General features: G+C 40.0%; 1 protein-coding gene across 6 annotated transcripts in view; it reads left to right on the top strand.

Annotated features, from left to right (window-relative positions):
• Nucleotides 1-21,883, top strand: part of LOC122564179 (protein CASP-like) — a 632,323-nt gene that overhangs the window by 479,832 nt on the left and 130,608 nt on the right. For 3 of the 6 annotated variants that reach the window (XM_087977575.1, XM_087977576.1, XM_087977577.1), the window contains 4 exons: nt 1,783-1,884; nt 3,544-4,352; nt 6,252-6,338; nt 7,162-7,327. The exons of 1 other annotated variant lie outside the window; for it this stretch is intronic. In XM_087977575.1, the coding sequence (XP_087833701.1) occupies nt 1,783-1,884; nt 3,544-4,352; nt 6,252-6,338; nt 7,162-7,327 (1,164 nt within the window). The remainder of the gene's footprint in view (nt 1-1,782; nt 1,885-3,543; nt 4,353-6,251; nt 6,339-7,161; nt 7,328-21,883) is intronic. 2 more of the 6 variants (XM_087977578.1, XM_043718860.2) reach the window with 1 other exon arrangement.

Raw genomic sequence — 21,883 nt, 5'->3', positions numbered from 1 at the left:
CCCTCCTCCTGTCTTTTGACCGATGTTAGTTTGTCTTTCAAATTAAACCTATAGAACAAATATCAAAAACCTTATGCAGAAAATATTGAAAATGTTATAAAATAGCTGCATATGAATGAGGGAGAAAAATGAGAAAAGAAAGCTTAGACTGTGCTGATTCAACAGGAGTTACCATTTAAATTATATACACAAAAAAAATTACCTAAATCCGAAGACAACTAATGTTGAAGAGACACTGGACTCAAAACTTTAACTCTGCGTCCATCCTACAGATGCTGCCAGACCTGCTGAGTTTTGCCAGCATTTTCTGTTTCGATGTTTTATTCTTTGTTTTATTCCAAGTCAACCTAAGGTTTTGTACCTGATTAGATTTTAACATTCAGTTAAATTATGAAAGCTAAGAAAAAGTTTATTGCATGTGATGAGAATTAGAATATGTAAACGATCCCCACCGTCACTAAAGCTGCCATGGTTGGGATAGACTGCCTTTTTCCCCACCTCCAATGCAGTTGTAGCATCACAGAATTATTACAACACAGAAGGAGGCCATTCAGCCCATCATGTCCCCACTGGCTTTCTGCAAAAGCAAATATGTTTTTCCCACCCCCCTGATCTTTTCCCATAGCCCTGAAAGTACTTTACCTTCAGGTGCTATCAGATCCCATTTTGAAAACCCTCTACCACAATCCCAGGTAGCATCAATCCACATTCTAACAACCCTCTGCATTAGATAGAACATAGGACATTACAGAGCAATACAGGCCCTTCGGCCCTCCATGTTGCACCGACCTGTGGAAAAATATGAAACCCATCTATCGTCCACTATTCCATTTTCATCCATATGTTTATCCAATGACCATTTAAATGCCCTTAAAGTTGGCAAGTCCACTACTGATTGTAATTATTATTCTCATGTTGCTGTTGATTCTTTTGCCAATTACCTTGAATTGTTGTTTTCTGGCTCTCAATCCTCCTGTAGCTGTGTGGACCTTTTCTGATTTTGAGCATCTGTATCAAATCTCCTTTCAATCTTCCCTAAAATGAATAACTCCAGCATTTTGTGTAACTCCATGTAACAGAAGTCCCTCACCATGGCACAGTTCTCTCAAAATATTTTCTGCATTCTTCCAAGAAGTTTTAAAGCCTTTCTTAAAGTATTCTGCCACTTTAGCATCAGCCTATATAAACATAGAAAGTATCAGAGTAATAACCTGGTGGGTCTGGCAGCATCCATGACAAGAGAAACAGTTAAGATTTCAAGTACTTCTTTCTAAAGAAGTGTATTGAACATAAAGTATTAACAAATGCTGCCAGACCTGCTGAATGTCTCCAACTTTTTACTGTTCTTGATTTAGATCTAAGCAGTGCCATGCTTTACCAGCATAGATAACTTGGGTCTGTTCCTGTACTGTAAATTTTAAGTCTCTCACCCTTTAGCTATCATGTGCACTCAACCTAAAAGACATTGAAAATCCTTAAAAAAAAAAATCAGCATTACAAATTGTCAAATCTCCACTTAATCCAAAGTGATTCTGGATGATGGCAGTGAGTGTGTAATTGAAGAAAACGTGGTTAATTCAGCTTTTCAAAGCATTTTGTACATAATTTGAATAATGTACTGGGCAAAAATCTGTTCTTAAATTTGCTTTTACAAGTTAGTTGCTATTAACCAGAAGCAATGAAAGAGTATAAGTAAATTTTGACTTTGTTGTACTATAAATATATTTCTGTTGGCTAGGAACCCCTTGCTTTAGTCTTCACTTGCAATTTTTATGTCTTCAGGCAATATCACAACGCGGATCAGAACCCCTGAGACTGGCTCTGATGAAGCCATTAAATCCATTCTAGAACAGGCTAAGAGAGAACTACAGGTGCAAAAAACTGGTGAGTACACTGAAATCATAGATACATTGGACCAGACCTGGTAGACCTACATTGCTTCCTTCAGTATTGGAGGCAGAAACATCTTTGAGTTGAAACTGAGAAGTTTTTGTACGTAACCAAAGTATCAACCAACTTCCAAATTGTGACTTAAACTAATGAACCTCAATGTGCCAGTCTCTCATGTAACACAAACCTATTACTTTACTGAGGGTTTTGAACCTTCAAAAGAAAATACTTGTTTTGGAAAAATGTTTGCAACTGAGAAAAATTGTGTCCTTTTAGTATTATGACTTGCAAGTTAATCATTTCACTTACAGAATTATTTTCCAGTATATGTTTTTTGTTAAAGGTATGGAAGTCTGAATACTAGTGTAGGTTTATGTTACATAAGCAACTGACACACTGAGATCCGTTTATATTTATATGGAAAATTACTTGCTGAAATGCTGAACCTAAGTGTGTTGTCTTAATGTACTCTGCCAATTAGGAATTGCTGAGCTAGTAATGAAAACAGTTACATTGTCCTCGATCTTGGGTGCAGTTTTCATAGAATCGTAGAATGTTTGCAGCATAGAACAAGAATATTTGACCCTTCATTTCCATGCCAGCTATCTGTAGGAGTAACTCGGTCAGTGTCACTCCCTTCTCTTTGCCTGAGGCCCTACAAATCTTTGCTCCTCAGGTCCTTATCCAATTACCTTTTGAAAGGTATGAATAAATCTGCCTTTGCCACACTTAGCAACAGTACATCCCAGATCCTAACTTCTTGCTGTGAAAGTAGCATTTCGTAATGTCATCATTGGGTTTTTTTCACTTTAAATCTGGCTGTTCATCCTAGTGACAAACCTATTCCCAACATTCTCTGCCACAAGATTAATTAAACCAGCTTCTCTAATCTATGCAGGTAACTGAAGTTCCTCATCCCTGGAACCATGATTTGAACTGGGGTGTACAAAGTTAAAAATCACACAACACCAGGTTATAGTCCAACAGGTTTATTTGGAAGCACTAGCTTTCGGAGCGCTGCCTCTTCATCAGGTGGTTGTGAACCATTGTTGTAACTGTTTTTTGCAAAGTCTGAAAATCCCTTAAATCCTTCCAAGACTGTGGTCAGAAATAGACACAAAGTTGAGGCTGAATCAGTATTTTTTAAAGGTTACTCTACACCTCATTCCATAAAACTCACTACCTCACATACCTTAGATAAAAATAGAAAATGGTGGAGAAACTCAACATATGTGGAGAAAGAAACCGACTTAATATCTCGAGTCCAATGTGACTCTTCTTTGAAACCCATATACATTGTTTTCCTTAATCTGCCTTGGCACATTCAACTATGTAAGCATGTATGTCTCCTGCTGTTACTACACTATCTTTATAATTGCATGTTAATTCTAAATGGCCTCTCTTTATGTTTCCTACAAGAATGCAATCACTTCATATTTGTCTGCATTAATTTCATCTTTCACATGTCTGTCCATTTTCCAGGTATTGAAGTGTCATTTCATATTTCTTTTTCCTGGCAGATTTTCTGTATTGCTATAATTTCTTCTATGATCTTTAAGATTGTAGACAGCTGCCAGAATCTCAGAACAGATTCCTAATAAAACTGCCACTGTTTAAAGAAGGTTTTGAATGTTTTTTCATTTTGTGTTACAGTTGATTCAACTCAACCACCCTGTACATCGAGCAGTGGTGGTTCAGATGAAGCAATTTGGTCAATATTGGAACAGGCCCGGCGTGAGATGGAAGCTCAGAAGGCAGGCCTTGAGCCGACACCAAAGCCAACACCAGTTCCTCAAGCTGACTTAGCCCTCCATTCATCCAAAGCAGCATCATCTTCCTCATTCTCTTCCTCACTGATAGCCATGAAAAAGCCTTTCATGGTGGATTCCAGCAACAACACAACACAAACATCTCATGGATTTAAAAAAGAAGCGTTACATAACTCATGCTCCTCAGAGCACCATGGGATAGCAGACACACCCCAGAATATGCTCAAGCAAGTTAAAAATGAGCTGGGACGAAGTAGTATATGGAGGGACCAGTGGTGGAATACAGTTTGTCCTGACAGAAGAAACTCCACTTTTTCAGAAGATGGAAGAGCAGAGGAAGCTTGTAGTGGGAGAGAGAGGATTAGTAATCCAAACAGACTGGAGCGAAATGCTTTGCAAGGACCTGCAGCTTCTGACCACTGGAAAGACTGGCAAAATGTGGAGTCGCCTTATTCTCAAGCATCTGATATGGGCACAGTGGCTGCAAGTAGCAGTGTGACTCCACAAAGCAGTCCCTTGCCTTCTTCACCTCTTGTCCCTGTCTCAAAACCACACAAGCCCTCTGTCCCACCATTAACACCAGAACAGTATGAGATCTACATGTACCAAGAAGTGGACACAGCTGAATTGACACGACAGGTGAAGGAAAAGTTGGCCAAGAATGGGATCTGCCAGAGGATCTTTGGGGAAAAGGTAAATGATTTCTAAAAACACAGTTTTTTTTTCAAATTAGTTTTTTTCCAACCATTTTATGAAAATTTCATGTACATTGTTAAGACTAATATCCCCTTCCAACATTCCTAACTTGCGTTCAGAATGCAAAAGCTGTTTCCTTCCAATAAAAATCACCACAAACATTGAGTCAACCATTTTGACTTGTATTCCACCAACTCTGGCCTACTGTACAACCCCTAGTTCTTTTGTCTATGACTATTGGCAGCAATGCTTATTGCTGTTTAGACTCTTAAGCTTCAAACTTCACTCTCATACCTCTTTAATTCTTCACTTGTTTCTCCTCCTCAAAAATGCACGAAACTACATTTTTAACCAAGACCACTTATTCTTTCCTTCATAATACAATCAGTTTGAAATATCATATTGCACTCCTATGAAATGCCTTGAGTGTTTTGCTACATTTTCTGTTGGGTGTTTTAAAGGAGTTACCTACAGTGCCCAGGCCAATGTTTATCCTTCAATCAATATCACATGTATTTGTGGAATCTTGCTATAATAAAGGTAAAGTGGCAATAGTCCTAGCAGACTATAGAGCTGCTCTTTCAGAATGAGAAAGATAAACGATGGTGGTTTAACCTGAGGGTCACCATGCATCAGGCCAGGAGAGAGGTTGAGAACTCTGGACTTTTATAGTAATCTCAGCTGTTGCAGAAATTGAACCCATAGTGTTGACACCACGCTGCATTGCAAACCAGGAGTCTATCTAACTGACCCCCAGGATCTTGCTGAGCTGAAATTAGTTGCCATGTTCCTTACATTATGTCAGTGATGACATTTCGGAAAGTATTTAATTGGCTGTAAATGGCTTTGGGATATCTAGTGTTTGTGCAAAATGCTACATAACCACCAGTCTTTTTTTTCATGAAAATGCCCTGTGCAAACACATTATTATTGTTATATTGGACCATGTTTCCAACAAAAGGCACTTTAGATATTACTTACTTAATGGCTATTTAAAAGTAACATTATTCCCATGTTATTAAGGATTGTTGAATTCTTTTTTTCTGACATGTTCCAAGTATTTTAACCTAGCCCTGTTCCCAACTGAACAGGTCTATAATATCTGCTTGCTAATCAGTTGCTAACCTTGCTGTAACACTCATCTCAGGCTAGTTTACAAAGAATAATGCTATTAACAGTTTCGTTAGAGTATCCAATATGTTTGTTAATAGGCTGTTATCGTTGCATTGTTCCTCATTTGGTATATCTGCTCGCTCAACCCCAATTCAAGATATTTACTGTAATGTCCAGAAGTTTCAATATGAGAACCACAAATGTAGCACTGTTTGGGTCTGACACCTTTTGTTATTGCGATTGAAGTTTACATACGCATGTTCCTCAACAACAGTAAAGTTAAGACAGAAAATTCCTTCTTTTGGAGTGACACAAATCTCCAGTTAGCCAAATTACTGGCACTAATTATGTTGCCATTAAAATGCAGGAAACATATTATTGTTCTAAATTAATTGGTATGTAATGGTACATTGCCTTCCCAAAATAATCTGACTGTTTAATATCTGTAGGTTAACTGGAGAAAGGGCCATGGCCAGTGCCAAGATTTAATATCTATCTCTAGGAATAAGTTGCACTCAGCACTAGAAGTGGGAAACTTTGATATATTCCATTACTGATCATCAGCTAACCGGTATACCAAGTTCAGAGGTTTGAAGTTCTGATTGAGTTTGTTTTTTATATGACCACATGAGGGTGGAACTGTGAAAAACAATCTTTCATGTTCCCACATCAGAAGGTGTGGTTTCTATTATACAATGGTTCTGGCTTTTCAAACAATGTCATAGCACCAGTGTGATAACACTTAGAAGGGAACGATTTATCATTCTAATTGTCATCACTCAGGTGTTGCGTCTGACTACACAACCAATCAGCTCCGCACCGACCACATCAAATGACCACAGTGGAGCATGCGGCACTGGAGCAACTCCGGTAAGTCCCTGATTAATTCTTAAGAAAGTCCATCATCTTGTTACAAGAAATGTTGTAGGCCAGAACCATTGTATAAACGTTATAAAAAAAGCAAATAGTAAAACATTATAATGGTGAAATCATACCTAGTTCACACATTTTTATCAGTTTTGCTTCATAAGGCCATTGTCTGCCATTGTAAAATCTTACATAACATCAAGTACAGCACAATATCCTGAGTTTACACAGGAAATGCAGAGGCTGGATAAACTTAAGGCAGTAAGCAGTCTGGGGTCCACTGGCTTTGGAGCTTAAATAATTTAAGCAGTTGTTTTGCATTTCACTGAGCTGGTTGATAGTTTGACATTATTAATATAGTGTTGCATAGTAAAACTCATTTTCTCCCACAAAAAAGACAGAACTAGACCATTTTATTTTGTTTAGTGACTGAAACACTACAAGAAAGGAAGGGAAAAATAAGTTTTAGAAGCCAGAGAAGAAATAAACGCAAAGGCAGAAAAGCAATTGAAATTCTGGAAAGCAACAAATTTGTATGAAAAATGGAGTAGGAAATAAATAACACCAGTGGTCCAAATTACTGCCAGAAAATTGATGCTTTCCTTATAGCTGTCTGCACCGGTGACTTTGAAATCTGGATCAGTAACCTTCGAAATAACTTGTGATCCTTGAAATGGCTTTCAACACTTGGATGCATTTTGCATGTTTATAAATATAATGTCTTGTAACACTTATTTTCTATTACCAAAACCAAAAGAAATTAGGAGAAAACAATTACTCACAAAATTCTTTGTTTTTCTTTGCCATGCCCTGATCTTTTTCTTAGGTTTTGGGTCTGTCACAAGGGAGTGTTAGTGACATGCTGTCTAGGCCCAAGCCTTGGAGTAAATTGACTCAGAAAGGCCGGGAACCCTTTATTCGCATGCAGCTGTGGCTGAATGGCGAGCTGGGGCAAAGCGTTCTTCCATCCCAGGTCCAGCAATCAGGACAAGGTAGGTCAGAGAGACGATATGTGTGTGCAGTCTTAACCTGTGGACAGAATTATCTTGGTGGCTATTTACAAAGCCATGGCAACAGGGTAATTACATTTCGTATCTTTTAGTTCAAAAAGCTATTTTCCTGTTCTCTCCCTATACACTTCATATTTTTCTTTTTTAATTATTTTTGCATAAAGCAAATGCTTTCTAATCAGAAGAGTGCATACTTGACAAATGAATGTCCTTATAAGTAAAGGGAGGTGGTGCATTTCGCTGGGAAGAATAAGAAGGCAACTTACTCATTGGAAAATATGAGTCTAACCAGGGGACAGGAGTAAAGGGACCTAGGGTACCTCTGCACTAATCACTGTGTAAATCTGCAAGTTAAAAAGGCTAAAAAGAAAGTGAACAAACCATTAGGTTTCATCTCTAAAGCAATAGAATTGCAAAACAGGTAGGTATATTAAACTATGATAGAACCTTAGTTGAACTACACTTGGAGTCATTAAAAGCATTCAACTCATTTATACTGTTCTGACTGTGGAGCAAACCAGTCAAATCACCCCTCTGCTCAGTTCCTGAAGCCCTGCAGGTTTATTTCCTTCAAGTGTCCATTTAATTTCCTCTGCCTTCCACTTGTAGGCAGAGGGTTCTAGGAGATTGCAACTTCCTACTTAAAAGTGTAGGTATTATAGACCATTGAGCCTTATTTCTGTCGTAGGAAAGGTGTTGGAAAGGATTATAACAGATAAGATTTATAATCATCTAGCAAGCAACAATTTGATTTCAGATAGTCAACATGGTTTTGTCAAGGGCAGGTCGTGTCTTACAAATCTCATTGAGTTTTTTGAGAAGGTGACCAAGCATGTAGATGAGAGTAGGGCAGTTGACATGGTATACATCGACTTCAGTAAAGCCTTTGATAAGGTTCCACATGGTAAGCTGTTGGAGAAAATGCAGAGTCATGGGATTGAGGGTGATTTAGCAATTTGGATTAGAAACTGGCTTTCTGAAAGAAGACAGCGAGTGGTGGTTGATGGAAAATATTCAGCCTGGAGTCCAGTTACGAGTGGTGTGCCACAAGGTTCTGTTTTGGAACCACTGCGGTTTGTCATTTTTATAAATGACTTAGACGCAGGCATAGATGGATGGATTAGTAAATTTGCAGGTGACACGAAAGTTGGTGGAGTAGTGGACAGTTTGGAAGAATGTTGCAGGGGGACTTGGATAAACTGCAGAATTGGGCTGAGAGGTGGCAAATGGAGTTCAATACAGCTAAATGTGAGGTGATGCACTTTGGGAAGAATAAAAGGAAGGCAGAGTACTGGGAGGAGAAAGTGAGGTCTGCAGATGCTGGAGATCAAAGTTGAAACTTTATTGCTGGAACAGCACAGCAGGTCAGGCAGCATCCAGGGAACAGGAGATTCGACGTTTCGGGCACAGGCCCTTCTTCAGGAATGAGCACTCTCTGCTCATTCCTGAAGAAGGGCCTGTGCCCGAAACGTCGAATCTCCTGTTCCCTGGATGCTGCCTGACCTGCTGTGCTGTTCCAGCAATAAAGTTTCAAGGCAGAGTACTGGGTCAATGGAAAGATTCTTGATAGTGGATGTGCAGAGGGATCTTGGAGTCCATGTACATAAATCCCTGAAAGTTGCCACCCAGATTGATAGTGCTGTTAAGAAGGCATACGGTGTGTTAGGTTTCATTGGTAGAGGGACTGAATTCCAGAGCCGCAATATCATGCTGCAACTATACAAAACGCTAGTGTGGCTGCACTTGGAATATTATGTACAGTTCTGGTCGCCATATTTCGGGAAGGATGTGGAAGTATTGGAAAAGGTGCAGAGGAGATTTACCAGGATGTTGCCTGATCTGGAGGAAAGGCTGAGAGACTTGGGTCTATTCTCATTGCAAAGAAGAAGGCTAAGAGGGGATTTGATAGAAACATACAGGATGATCAGAGGATTAGATAGGGTAGACAGTGAAAGTCTTTTTCCTAGGATGATGATGTCAGCTTGTACGAGCGGACATAACTATAAATTGAGGGGTGATAGATTTAAGACAGATGTCAGAGGCAGGTTCCTTACTCAGAGAGTGATAGGGGTGTGGAATGCCCTACCTGCCACATTGGGGAGATTTAAACAATCCTTGGATAAGCACATGGATGATGATGGGATAGCGTAGGGGGAACGAGCTGAGAATAGTTCACAGCTCGGCGCAACATCGAGGACCAAAGGGCCTGTTCTGCGCTGTATTGTTCCATGTTCTTTCTCAACTGCTCACACAGATGTCCAAAACTTTAAATCTGTGTCCCCTCATACTTACACTTCACCAAAGAGGAGTAGATTTTCCTTGTCCATCTTGTATACACTTCCACAAATATACCCTCAAACTCCTTTGTTCCATGGAGAACAACCCCAGTTTATAACTTAGAAATTTCCACATCCATAATAAGATGTCTTTTGCATCTGTCACAAATTTCCTAAAATGTAGTGATCTAAATTGAATGCAGTGTTCTAGTTGGGATCAAACCAGAGCTTTTCAAAGGTTCAATACAATTTCCTGCTTTGATTTGTGTTTGTGCTCACTCAGAAAATAAGCTCCAAATCACCGTCAACTTATTCTCCAAAGTATGAGAGAAATTGAGCCTTTCTGGAAAGATGTGGAAAGTAAGGTCCTATTCCAATCAGCTCCCACAAAATCAAATAATCAATACCCTGCCCTCCCAGAAATTTTGTTGGTTGAGGTCAATGATAAATTCCTGGATTATTGTGATTCTCCTGACAAAGGCATACGTGGACAAGAAACTTCATTCTAGCCTCTACCGAGTTAGCTCACCCTTTGCCGAATGGAGAAAAAGCATATTTGAGGCCAAGGATCTGAAAACCAATACTTACATTTGTAGTACTCCAGGCAGCAGTGATCCCTGCACTGCAAATTGTTTGAAGACTTGGGCAACCTGCAGCAGGCATCTGAAAGCATGAAGAAATATCACCAGCGGTGCCTTCAATTCTGGTAACAAAAGAGGCAGTCCAACAGCATCTTACTTAAAGATGATGACAGAGTAGCAAGGCTGCACATGGGCTCTTGAGCCAGGGCTCATCTGCTCCCGTCTGCTTTCTTTATTTTTCAATTTCCTTCTGCTTTTTTCCTTTTTCTTGTGTTTTCATTAATTGTTATTCTTTGGGCCCTTGTGCTGCGGGTTAATTGGCGACATCGACATGACAGCGACAGTGGGCCACACATGAAATGGCAGCAGCCTTCCAGCAGTTCGAGGCGATGGTGGACGTGGCTTCTCCTGGCAACTGGAGATGGTGGCAGCAGCCAGGACGTTCTCCCAGTCTTCAACCGACAGCAAAACCCCTTCAGGGATCAGAGGGGCAATGGATCTTTCAAAATGATGGCGCCAGCAAGGCAACATCTCAGAGGAGGGCAACTGGAACAGGACTCTTAGTGAGGTGGCAGCCTAGCTTGGCAGTGGAGCCAGGGACTCCTGGTTTTAAGTGAGGCAGTAGTGACAGCAGGGCCAGGAACTTCGAGGTTGTGATGAGAGTGTGCGTTTAGTATGGGACCTAGCATTGGTGTTGGTGAAGTGGGCTCAGCAACGAAGAGATGTTGCTTAAAGAGTGGCGACTCCCTACATTGGTGGGTCTGGTGCAGGAGAGGTGGAGGAGCATGTATCATTGGTGACCTGGCTCTGGACTCATAAGTGGAGGTGGCAGAAAGACAATAAACTCTCTTTTATCTAGATCTTTTTGTTATTTCATTCTTTTTATTCTGAAACTTTTCAAAATAGAGCCCGATTGTGGTGACAGTTGAATTTGTATTTTGCTGTATTATTCACTGTAAAATGCAAATGACAATACATCATTCAATCTCAATGTCCTCTCCCAAGAAACATGGCCAGTATCTAAATGTACTCATTTAAAATCAGCTCCGCTGGGCAGGACATTGAAATAAAAATAGGAATAGAAGTAGACCATTCTACCCATCATGCCTTGTTCTGTCATTCAACACGATCAGGGCTGATCCTCTATCTCAGCGCCATATTCCTGCTCTCACCTCATGCCCTTTGACACCATTAGTCTGTAGAAAGCTATTTCTTTCTTAAATACATTTGCTGACTTGGCCTCCACAGCTTTCTGTGGTAAAGAATTCTACAGGTTGACCACACTCTTCATAAAAAAGTTTCCCCTCATCTCAGTCTGAAATGGCCCCCTGTGCTGAGACTGTGATCTTATATTCCAGACCATCTGTCCAGTGGAAACATCATCCCTGAATCTAATCTGTCCAGCCATGTCAGAATGTATGTGACTCAATGAGAGCCCTTCTCATTGTTCTGAACGCCAGTTGATCCAATCTCTCTAAAGGGAAACCTTACCATCCTAGGAATCAGTTTGGGCTACCTCCGCCGCAGTCCCTCTATGGCTAGGTATTTTTTCTGAGATAAGGAGATCCAAAAGCTAACATAGTACGCCAGGTGTGTTCTCACCCAGCTCCTACAACTGCAATAAGATTTCCTTGTTCCTGTACTCTCATTTCTACAAAGAAGGCCAGCATGACATTTATCTTCCTAACTACTTGCTGCATCTGCATGCATGTTTTTGATTACCAGTGTATAATGACACCCAGGTCACTTTGTACATTAATCTTTCCCAATCTAGTAACTTTCAACTAGTATTCTGTTGTTATGTTTTAGCTACCAATGTGGACAACTTCACAATGATCCTAGTTGTACTATGACTGCCATGTGTTTGACCTCTCACTCGACTTGTCTAAATCACCTTGAAGCCACTTTATATCTTCCTCATCACTTTCACTTCCCTTTTTCTATTGTTAGAAAACTTGTAAATATAACACTTGATCCCTCATCCAGTTCATTAATATATTTTGTGAACAGCAATGACCTAAGCATTGCCCCAATGCCCCACTTGTTACCACATTCCTCTCTATATAACTCATTTACTCCAACTCTGTTTCTTGTCTGCTAACTAATTCTGAGTCCATGGCACCATTCCATGTAATTTAGTTTGGCAATAACCTCTTATCTAAAGCTTTCAGCAAACCTAAATACATCACAACCACCGATTCTTTCTTCTATTCTGCCAGTGACACCCACATTCTCTCTATTCAGTTCCAATTCTTGCATCTCATTTGTATGCCTGACACCAGATTTCCAGTGCAACTGTGATATTCCAATTTTATCGCAGCAGTTGATTCCTGGGAGACAGTGGAACAATTAAGGGATGTTCTCAAAATATTGGACTTATGAGCAATCTTGGAACCCATTGAAACAGAGTGAATGCAAATCATTCTTGACCCTGAGGGACTGTCCAAGAAGAATGTATTATAAAAACGATACAGAGACAATGGAGAAGGTGTAAAAAATTGATAGGTTGATACCAAATTGAAAGGTTAGATCTGTCAGGGGAGATTGATACATCTGGGGTTCATTTCTCTGGAAAGGACAAAGCTGAGATCTGACAGTAGAGGTCTATATTTAGAGAAAATGTTTCCACATGATATTTTGACATTAAGATTGAGACTATTCTTTCACTATCTCTGCCATTTCCTCAGGCCGTGGCTTTGAATTCACCTCTTTTTGTGGTATCTTTTCTATTAGTTGTCACAGATCTTACTTCTTATAATAGGTCTTTGTGTGGCTAGGTATTATATTTTGTTTGAAAACTTTCCCTGAAATGCTTTTGAATGGTTAATTAATTTAAGGGTGCAATATAAAATACAATTTATTGTTTTTGTGATCAAAACTAGTGGATATAAATACTAAGAAAACCCCAAGGAATTTAGGAGAAATGTCTTCATTGAGAGTGAAGACATATTACTTGCAAAAGGTTGCTGAAGCGAATAATATTTGAGGAAAATCTCAAAAGGAAGAAGGAAAAAGATTATGTTGGATGGGAGGAAGATCTTGGGGAACATAAAAACTGGCATGGATTGGTTGGACCAAACAGGCCTACTTTGTCTGCAAATTTTCAAATACTTTAAAATCTCGTCTGTGTGATGTTTATCTTGATATTATTGGTCCTCATGTCCCACTGATAAGAAATAACCCTTGACTTTTATAAGTTAATCCCTATAATCTTCCCATCAATCTAATCTGTTGGAGAGAGTCTAGTTACTGTTGCCATTTTTCAGAATTCAGACCCTTCTGGTAAATTGCATGTTATACAGAGAAATTATCCATCTCCAATAGTGACCATCTCCAAGTTTGTGCATTCGACGCACCAAGCACCATAATCTCTTCTGTGAAATGTTTTTTGACATTTATCCTAAGCAATTGTTTAGACATTAGTTTTATTATATCTCTATAGCATCAAAATCTTCGTAACTATAGAGGCAATGTTCTGGTTGTAAGTTTGCTCATTAAGCTGGTAGATTGACATTTCATCACCATGCTAGGTAACATCATCTGTGAGCCTTCGATGAAGCTATTTATGTGTCTTGGTCTGTTGTGGTGGGTGATATCACTTCCGGTACTTTTTCTGAGATGTTAGTAAATGAGATTCAGATCTATATGTTTGTTAGTGGAGTTCCGGTTTGAATGCCAGGCCTCTAGGAATTCCCGTCGGTGTCTTTGTTTAGCCTGTCCCAAATTGGATGTATTGTCCTAGTTGAATTGGTGTCCCTCTTCGTCTGTGTGCATGGATGCTAGTGATAGTTGGTCATGTCTTTTGATGGCTAATTCATGCTCATGAATCCTGGTGGCTCATTTCCTGCCAATGTAATGTTTGTTGCAGTCCTTGGACCACCAAAGGACATGACCCACTATCACTAGTATCCATACACACAGACGAAGAGGGACACCAGTTCGACTAGGACGATACATCCATTCGGGGACAGGCTAAACAAAGACACATGTGGGAATTCCTAGAGGCTTGGCATTCAAACCAGAACCCCATTAACAAACATGTAGATCTGAATCTCATTTACCAACCTTTCAGAAACAACCAGAAATGATATCACCTACCACAACAGATCAAGACACAAATAGCAAGGGGGACAGAATGCGAGCGCTTCATCGGAGGCTCACTGATGATGTTACCTAGCCTGGTGACAAAACGTCTGAGAACAAATCTACCAGCTCAGCCTGAGCCACAAATCGTTTCTAAAATCACAAGGCTATGTTCGCCACCTTTTCCTCCGCTACATCGATGACTGCATCAGCACCACCTCGTGCTCCCACCAGGAGGTAGAACAGTTCATCAACTTCACCAACACATTTCACCCTGACCTTAAATTCACCTGGACCATCTTAGGCACCTCTCTCCTCTTCCTGGACCTCGCCATTTCCATCAACGGTGACCAACCCAACACTGACATTTTCTGCAAACCCTCTGACTCCCACAGCTACCTGGATTACACCTCCTTCCACTCTGCCTCCTGCAAAAATGCTATCCATTATTCCCAATTCCTCCGCCTCCACACATCAGCTCCCAGGGCAACCAGTACACACCAGATGACCTGCTCCATTAAAGACCGCAATTTCCCTTCCCACGTTGTTGATGATGCCCACCAACGCATCTCATATCCACTTTCCGCACCTCTGCCCTTGAACCCCCCCACCCCTCTAACCTCAACGAGGACAGGACACCCCCCCCCCCCCCCCCCCCCCCCCCCCCCCCCCCCCCACGGTCCTCACCTTCCACCCCACCAATCTCCATATACGTTGCATTATCCTCCACCATTTTCGCCACCTACAAACATGCCCCAACACCAGAGATATATTTTCCTCCCCACCCCTATCCGCGTTCCATAAAGACCGTTCCCTCAGCAACTACCTCGTCAGGTCCACATTCCCCCCCCCCCCCCCCCCCCCATCCAACAACCTACCCTCCCCTCCTGCAACCTTCCCCTGCCACAACAGGAATTGCAAAACCTGTGCACATACCCCCCACCAACCACTGTCCAAGGTCCCTAAGGAGCTTTCGGCATCCATCAGAGTTTTACCTGCACTTCCACACATGTCATTTACTGTATCCGTTGCTCCCAATGTAGTCTCCTCTACATTGGGGAGACAGGACGCCTACTCGCAGACTCCTTCAGAGAATATCTCCCTGTGGCCGAATGTTTTAACTCCCTCTCCCATTCTGCCAAGGATATGCAGGTCCTGGGCCTCGTCCATTGCCCCTCCTTTAACGCCCAACGCCTGGAGGAAGAGCGCCTCATCTTCCACCTCGGGACACTTCAACCCCAGGGCATCAATGTGGACTTCATCAGTTTCCTCATTTCCCCACCCCCCACCTTACCCCAGTTCCAACCTTCAAGTTCAGCACCGTCTCATGACCTGTCCCACCTGGCAATCTTCCTTCCCGCTCCATCCTCCCCTCTGACCCACCTCCATCCTCTTGTTGCACCTTCTCTCCAGCCCCAACCCCCTTCCATTTATTTCTCCACCCCTGAGGCTCCCAGCCTCAATCCTGATGAAGGGCTTTTGCCCGAAACGTCACTTTTCCTGTTCCTTGGATGTTGCCTGATCTGCTGTGCTTTTCCAGCACCACACTCTTGCCTATGTTCTCCTGGTTGCTGAGTTTCTCCACTGATAGCAGAACTTTGTAGAGATGCTAAATTTGATCTTTAATTTATAATAAGCTAGCTGATGACAGCCAAAGTAGGTGGTTAGAATTACTGAAGACTCAAAGAGGTGGTATTTAGCCTCTGAGGGTCCTTAGTTACGCTTCAGTTGCATTCTGACAAAAAAATTTGGTTGCACTCATTTTTGGGGATATGGTGCAAGCAATTCCTTGTGATGTGAGCTAAGACAAACCTGATATTAGATTTTGGGTTTCATTACTGTTGAGGTAAACTGTGGGTTAACTGAGGGATCTCAACAATGGAGTGAAATTGCCAATCAATCGCTGCATTTGCAGTAGCAGTCAATAGAAAGAATTAAGAGTGGGGTAGGACTCTGAGGAGAAAAACAGTAATACTTGGAAATTAACATGCTGGTTGTATTGGGGCTTCATTTTGAAGTATACCAGCTGAGTTGGGCCAATATGTACCATTCACACATTTTACTGCATTTTACCTCTTGCAGCCTTTGGCTATTAAAAGAAACTGCGCTGGCTGGGTCAGCAGCTGAGTTCTATAATGTGAATTCAGAGAAAGTGCTACAAACTCCTCTCAGTGCTACAGTTGAGTTACCCTGTTGCTTGTAGATTGCAACAGACTGCACATCCATATGACTTGCCAAATGCTGCTTGTGATATTATTTAGCCATGAAGTGGGAGCCTTAAGCTCCTGGAAGGCTCCTAATTTGCATGTGTTAAAAAGCCTATTTCAGGCATTGATGCTGATTTCTTTGGCCCAGATCTGCAGGTCAGTATGTTGTCTCATTATAGAAAAGTTGGAAAATCATGAGAAGAGTGAAGCGCAGATTCACTGAGCTGTTACCAGAGTTAAGAGGTTGCAATGAAGATAGACTTGATTAATTATGGCAGCAAACAAATTAAAGCCGTACAGTTACTGGAAGGTTGAACAAAAAAATCCAAAAAGCAAAAAAGCTTAAGTAGGATCTATGGGCAAATTAAAATGTTAACTTTTTGCAATATAATCCTTCCCTCATTCTGATATCATTTTATATTTATAATGCTCTAAGTTTATTGCTCTTTTCACAGATACTGAATGACCTGATCAGCATAGGCAACATTTTCATTTGTCCTGAAATATTAGGATTTTTGTCACTGGAACTGAGAAGGTTAAGAGATATTCCTCGAGAATGTCTTTTAAGATTATGTTTTTTTTTGAAGTCATAGTAGATTACAGGACATAGGTCAACTTGGCATATCAAGTTGACCTGATATTTTTAGTACTTAAGTGTCATGTTTCAACATTTAATTTGTACTTAAATCAATCCTTCCCAAACCTCTCCTCTCAGGTAATAATTCCCTCCGGTTATCTGGATTTTAACAATTTTGAAAATGTAGTTTTTTAAAAAAAAATTAATGAATTGCATTGTAACTGTATGAACTCAATCATGCCCTGAAGAAATATCATTGTACTTTATAATTACATAAACAATGAATTGCAGAAACCGTATTGAGAATTTAAAATCACAGAATCCCAACAGTGGGGAAAGAGGTCATTTAGCTGATTGAGTCTGCACCAACCCTCCAAACAACATCCCACCCAGACCCAGCATCCCACCTTATTGTCGTAACCCTGCATTTACCAAGGCCAATACATCTAGCCTGCACATCCCTAGACACTAGGGGAAATTTAGCATGGTCAATCTACCTAACCACCTTTGGACTGTGCGCAGAAACCATAATACCTGATAAAAAACCTATGCAGACACAGGGAGAATGTGCAAACTCCACACAAACAGTTACTCGAGGGTTGGAATCAAATCTGGCTCTCTGCCGCTGCGAGGCAACAGTGCTAACCACTGAGCCAACATGCCGCCAATTTGTAAAATGTACAATAAGATAAATTTTAAATATTATTAACCAGGGTGAAACATGTTTCTTGCAGTTTTACTGTGAACTGTATAATTATCCAGCAGTCAAAGCTCAGTGTGTGTACAAATTAACATGTAGGCTGTGAGATTATCGTAACTGCAGTAATTTTTCAATGATCTTGATATTCACTGAAACACAAGGTAGGGACATTGTGCATTCAACTCAAATTTAAGTTGGGTTTCAATATATGTCTAAAAAGTGTCATTGACTTGTAAAATAGATGGTTAGTTTTTGTATTAATGATCAAGTATAATTTCAATTTATTTGAAAGCTGAAATATGAGTTTTCCTGGAGTTACGAATGTTAGTTAGTGTAAAACAGAAAAACAATCCCCTAATCTGCAGTACATTAAAAGAAACAATGACGAAAAGGACAAAATATGTCCAGTGGCTTCAAAAATATGTTTGGTGTACTCTCAGTTCCTTTCCAGGGTACAGTAAGACGGAAAGTGGTTTGTTTTATTTTCATTTTGTATACATGTATTTTGCAAGGCACCAGAACAAACTGGATTTAATCAAAGTATTACTTCTCTCCAAAAGGAGAGTTTGGCTTTGCCATCTTGCTTTGTAAATGCTAGATGGTCCCTCAGTTCTTTCCAATGGAGACAAGTTTGTTAGCATTTACATTGCTGGTTGCAGCTTGATTTGAGACATCGTTAAAAATCACACAACACCAGGTTATAGTCCAACAGGTTTAGTTGGAAGCACACTAGCTTTCGGAGCGCCGCTCCTTCATCAGGTGATAGTGGAGGACACAATTCGAAGGCACAGAATTTATAGCAAAAATTTACAATGTGATGTAACTGAAATTATACATTGAAAAATACTTTGATTGTTTGTTGAGTCTTTCATCTGTTCAAATACCATGATAGTTTCACTTCTTTCATGTGTAAATCACAAAACCTTTTTTGTTAGTCTCCTGTGTTCTCTGTCTATGCCATGATGTTTAGATTGATTCTAATCTAAAAAGTGAGATAACAGAGTTTTACATGAATGCATGCAGTTTTTGAGCAAAGTACAATGTAACCCTGAAAGTACAAGTTCACCCCACAAAATATATGTGTGCATGTGGGTCTTTGGCTGTGTGTGTGTGTATCTGGGGTGGGGGGTTGTGAGTGTCTGTGAGAGAGAGTGTATGTGTGTGCTCATGAGTGTAGAGTGGTCTAAGTCTCTGAGAGAATGCCTGTGTGGGTGTGGGAGTACGTGTGTGTGCCTGTGTGTGTGTGTAGTGCAATGGTGGTCACCTGTAATGTGACATGAATCCAAGGTCCCTGTTGAGGCCCTCCCTATGGGTACCGAACTTAGCTATCAGCCTGTGCTCGGCCACTTTTCACTGCTGCCTGTCCCGAAGTCCAAATCATGATTTGAGACATGTTATACTTGGGGTATAGGACAACCCCTATTTCCTGAAGGATTTCTGAAGCTTTAAAGATAGACTTCTACACCATGACCTATAGCAAATATTGCATTTATCTTTTAAGTTGTCAATGAGATAGTATCAAAAGGGCATAAATTACACAACCTTGAAACAAGAATTGAAGGTAAAAATTGATAGTTTGCAAACAAAAAACTTAGAATTTAGTGGATCAGTATTCTCTGTCACAACCACTACTGTAGTAATTTACATATGTACTGATTAAAAAGGAAGTGAGAGTTGTTTGATTTTTAAAAAATTGTTGGATATTATGATTGCAGGTCAGAGAGCAGTATTAAGCTAGGAGGCTGTTGGAGACTGGTGTAGTACTGGTCTATTTCTGAACTGTTGAATATTGTTTCTGTGTTATAAATGACTTCAGTGTTTCTTAGTTATGAGATGGGAGTGGTAATTCTCAATAAAGCGATAGGTACTAAATCTTTAACAGGGTGCCAAAATACCACGGCATCATATATAACTAACTCAAGAGTCTAAGTTGAATTAAACCCTAGACATTTGGTCTCGGGCTTTAGTATCTCAGGTACATTTGCTCCACTGACAATACTGATAAACGATTGCTAGCAAGAAAAAAATGGAAAATGTGCTGCTCCTCTGTTTGTTATGTCCTGCTTTTAAGAATTGTCGTATATAGTGAGCATTGCAACAACACTTTCTGATTGTATCAGTTCATTCTTCAAACATTGTCGCGATCATTGAATAGTGGATAGTTTTTCAGTTGGAAACATCTGACATATAATCAATGAGAAGGTTGGAGGTTTTACACAATCATGATGAACTGTTACAGTTTGAAGTCTTTAAAACATTGAGGCGAGCATGATTTGACTCTTTAAGATATTTTGACTTTGATAATGATAGATAACATTTCTGCCAAAGCAACAAGAAGTCAAGGAACAGAATACTCATAAACCGATCTTCAAAACGGAATTGTTCTTCAAAAATTACAAATTGTCCATGTTGCCATCAGTTGCATCCTTACCTACAATAGGTTCCTTATTACTCTCATGATCAACTGACCTTCACTGAGTCTGAATCGCGAGCAATTTCATTATTTTTTTTTCCATCCACACACAACTTCCTGACCCCAGCACTGCAGATCCCTACAACTTGAGTCTGCTGTATGTTCCTCTTAACACCCTTAATTTTTCCAATTATGGTTTCACTTGCAATTCCTTTCCTGTCTTTTGAATGAAATATTGTCAACTGTCTGCTCAGGTAGATATAAAAGAATTCCCTTCCTGAGTCTGTATTTTCAAATGAACCTATATTGTATTATATGTTGCACATTTGTTCTGAGGAATCTTGCTTACAGGCATTTTCATACCTGTTTTTAAAAAGCAATTGATGTGTGAAACAGAGTCCATCTCCACTTTCCGGGAAAGCTTCTGAAACTTTAATATATTAGAAGTATACTGCACACTAGATCTTTATGTTGAATTGGGTATAGCAGCTTTATGCTTCAATAAATTTAATAATCCTCTGATGGAACATAGAACAGGAACTGATTTGCATTCCTTTTCTTTGTTCTTCCCAGAGTATTTTAACAGTGGAAGGTTAATTATTTCTCCATCACCCCTCCCCCCAACTTAACAACTTTAATTTTGTTTTTCTTTTCTCCATTGGATATCCAGGATTGATGCTGTGCTTGGTCTATCCCAGTGCTGCACCATAGTTAGCAGGACTAAGTGTGTGAGAGTGCTTGAAATGCTTTTCCCTCTGGTTTATTCCCCTTCATAGTGGGGAAATTCTAGAAACCTGCCTGCTACTTTACCGTCTGTGCTTTGACTACTGTTTCAAGAGAACATCTGAATGATTCTCATTTTTAATAAGACGGGGTAACCTCCCTCAAGGTTGGGGAGTTGTCTTGGATAGTGAAATGGCAATGTTTGCCACAAAAATGCATAGATTTAATTATCTTGAACAATACGTTGCAAGGTAATTCCAATTTAATTTATGATTAGTTAGAATGGTAAGGCTGTGAAATGAAATGGGTTTTAAACTGTACATATGAGAAAGCGATTTCAAATGCTTATGCAGATCAGTCACACATAGTACCTTAGTATAACATCTGTATTAGTAATTACATTTCTAACACTTCTTCCAATATACTTACTGTTGAAGAATGTTTGAAAAAAATGTTCAATTTGTAGTAAGAATAAAACCGTGATAATGAAAAAGGCTATTAATATCTAACACAATAGGAAGAAGTTATTTCTTAGTCGCTAAGATTCAACCGTGCAGTGAGGTATCTATGTTATTTAGGCTGTTCAGTGAACTAGATCCTGACCTGCTGAACTCAATTTTAAGATGCAGCTGCAGTGACCCACAGGGAGCCTGAATTTTATGTTTGTTTAGTTTGTCCCCAGATATCATTCGTCATTCCTCTATGCGCTAGCACTGCATTGCCTGGTAATGGGAATACCCAGAGGAGCTGTATAAAGCATTAACGCAGCAGAAAGTGCCTAATTAGAATTGGTATTGTTAAAGGCATTGGTATTACTCTGAATAATTTGTCTTGCTTTAGGGATTCATAAAACTTAATCCCTTTTTAATAAAAGTATAAGAAGCTCCTTTTTTGCCATTTCATATCAGAAAGACAAAATTAATCTATAGTTTCTCTTCAGGGTAAATTAATATGTGAGCAAATCCCTTCAAAAAGCAC

Source organism: Chiloscyllium plagiosum, unplaced genomic scaffold (assembly GCF_037043375.1).
Source record: "Chiloscyllium plagiosum isolate Xiang-an unplaced genomic scaffold, Cpla_swu_hap1 HiC_scaffold_31, whole genome shotgun sequence".
Taxonomy (NCBI): domain Eukaryota; kingdom Metazoa; phylum Chordata; class Chondrichthyes; order Orectolobiformes; family Hemiscylliidae; genus Chiloscyllium; species Chiloscyllium plagiosum.
Note: the sequence above shows the minus strand (reverse complement) of the source record. Positions and strands in the feature narration are given on the sequence as shown.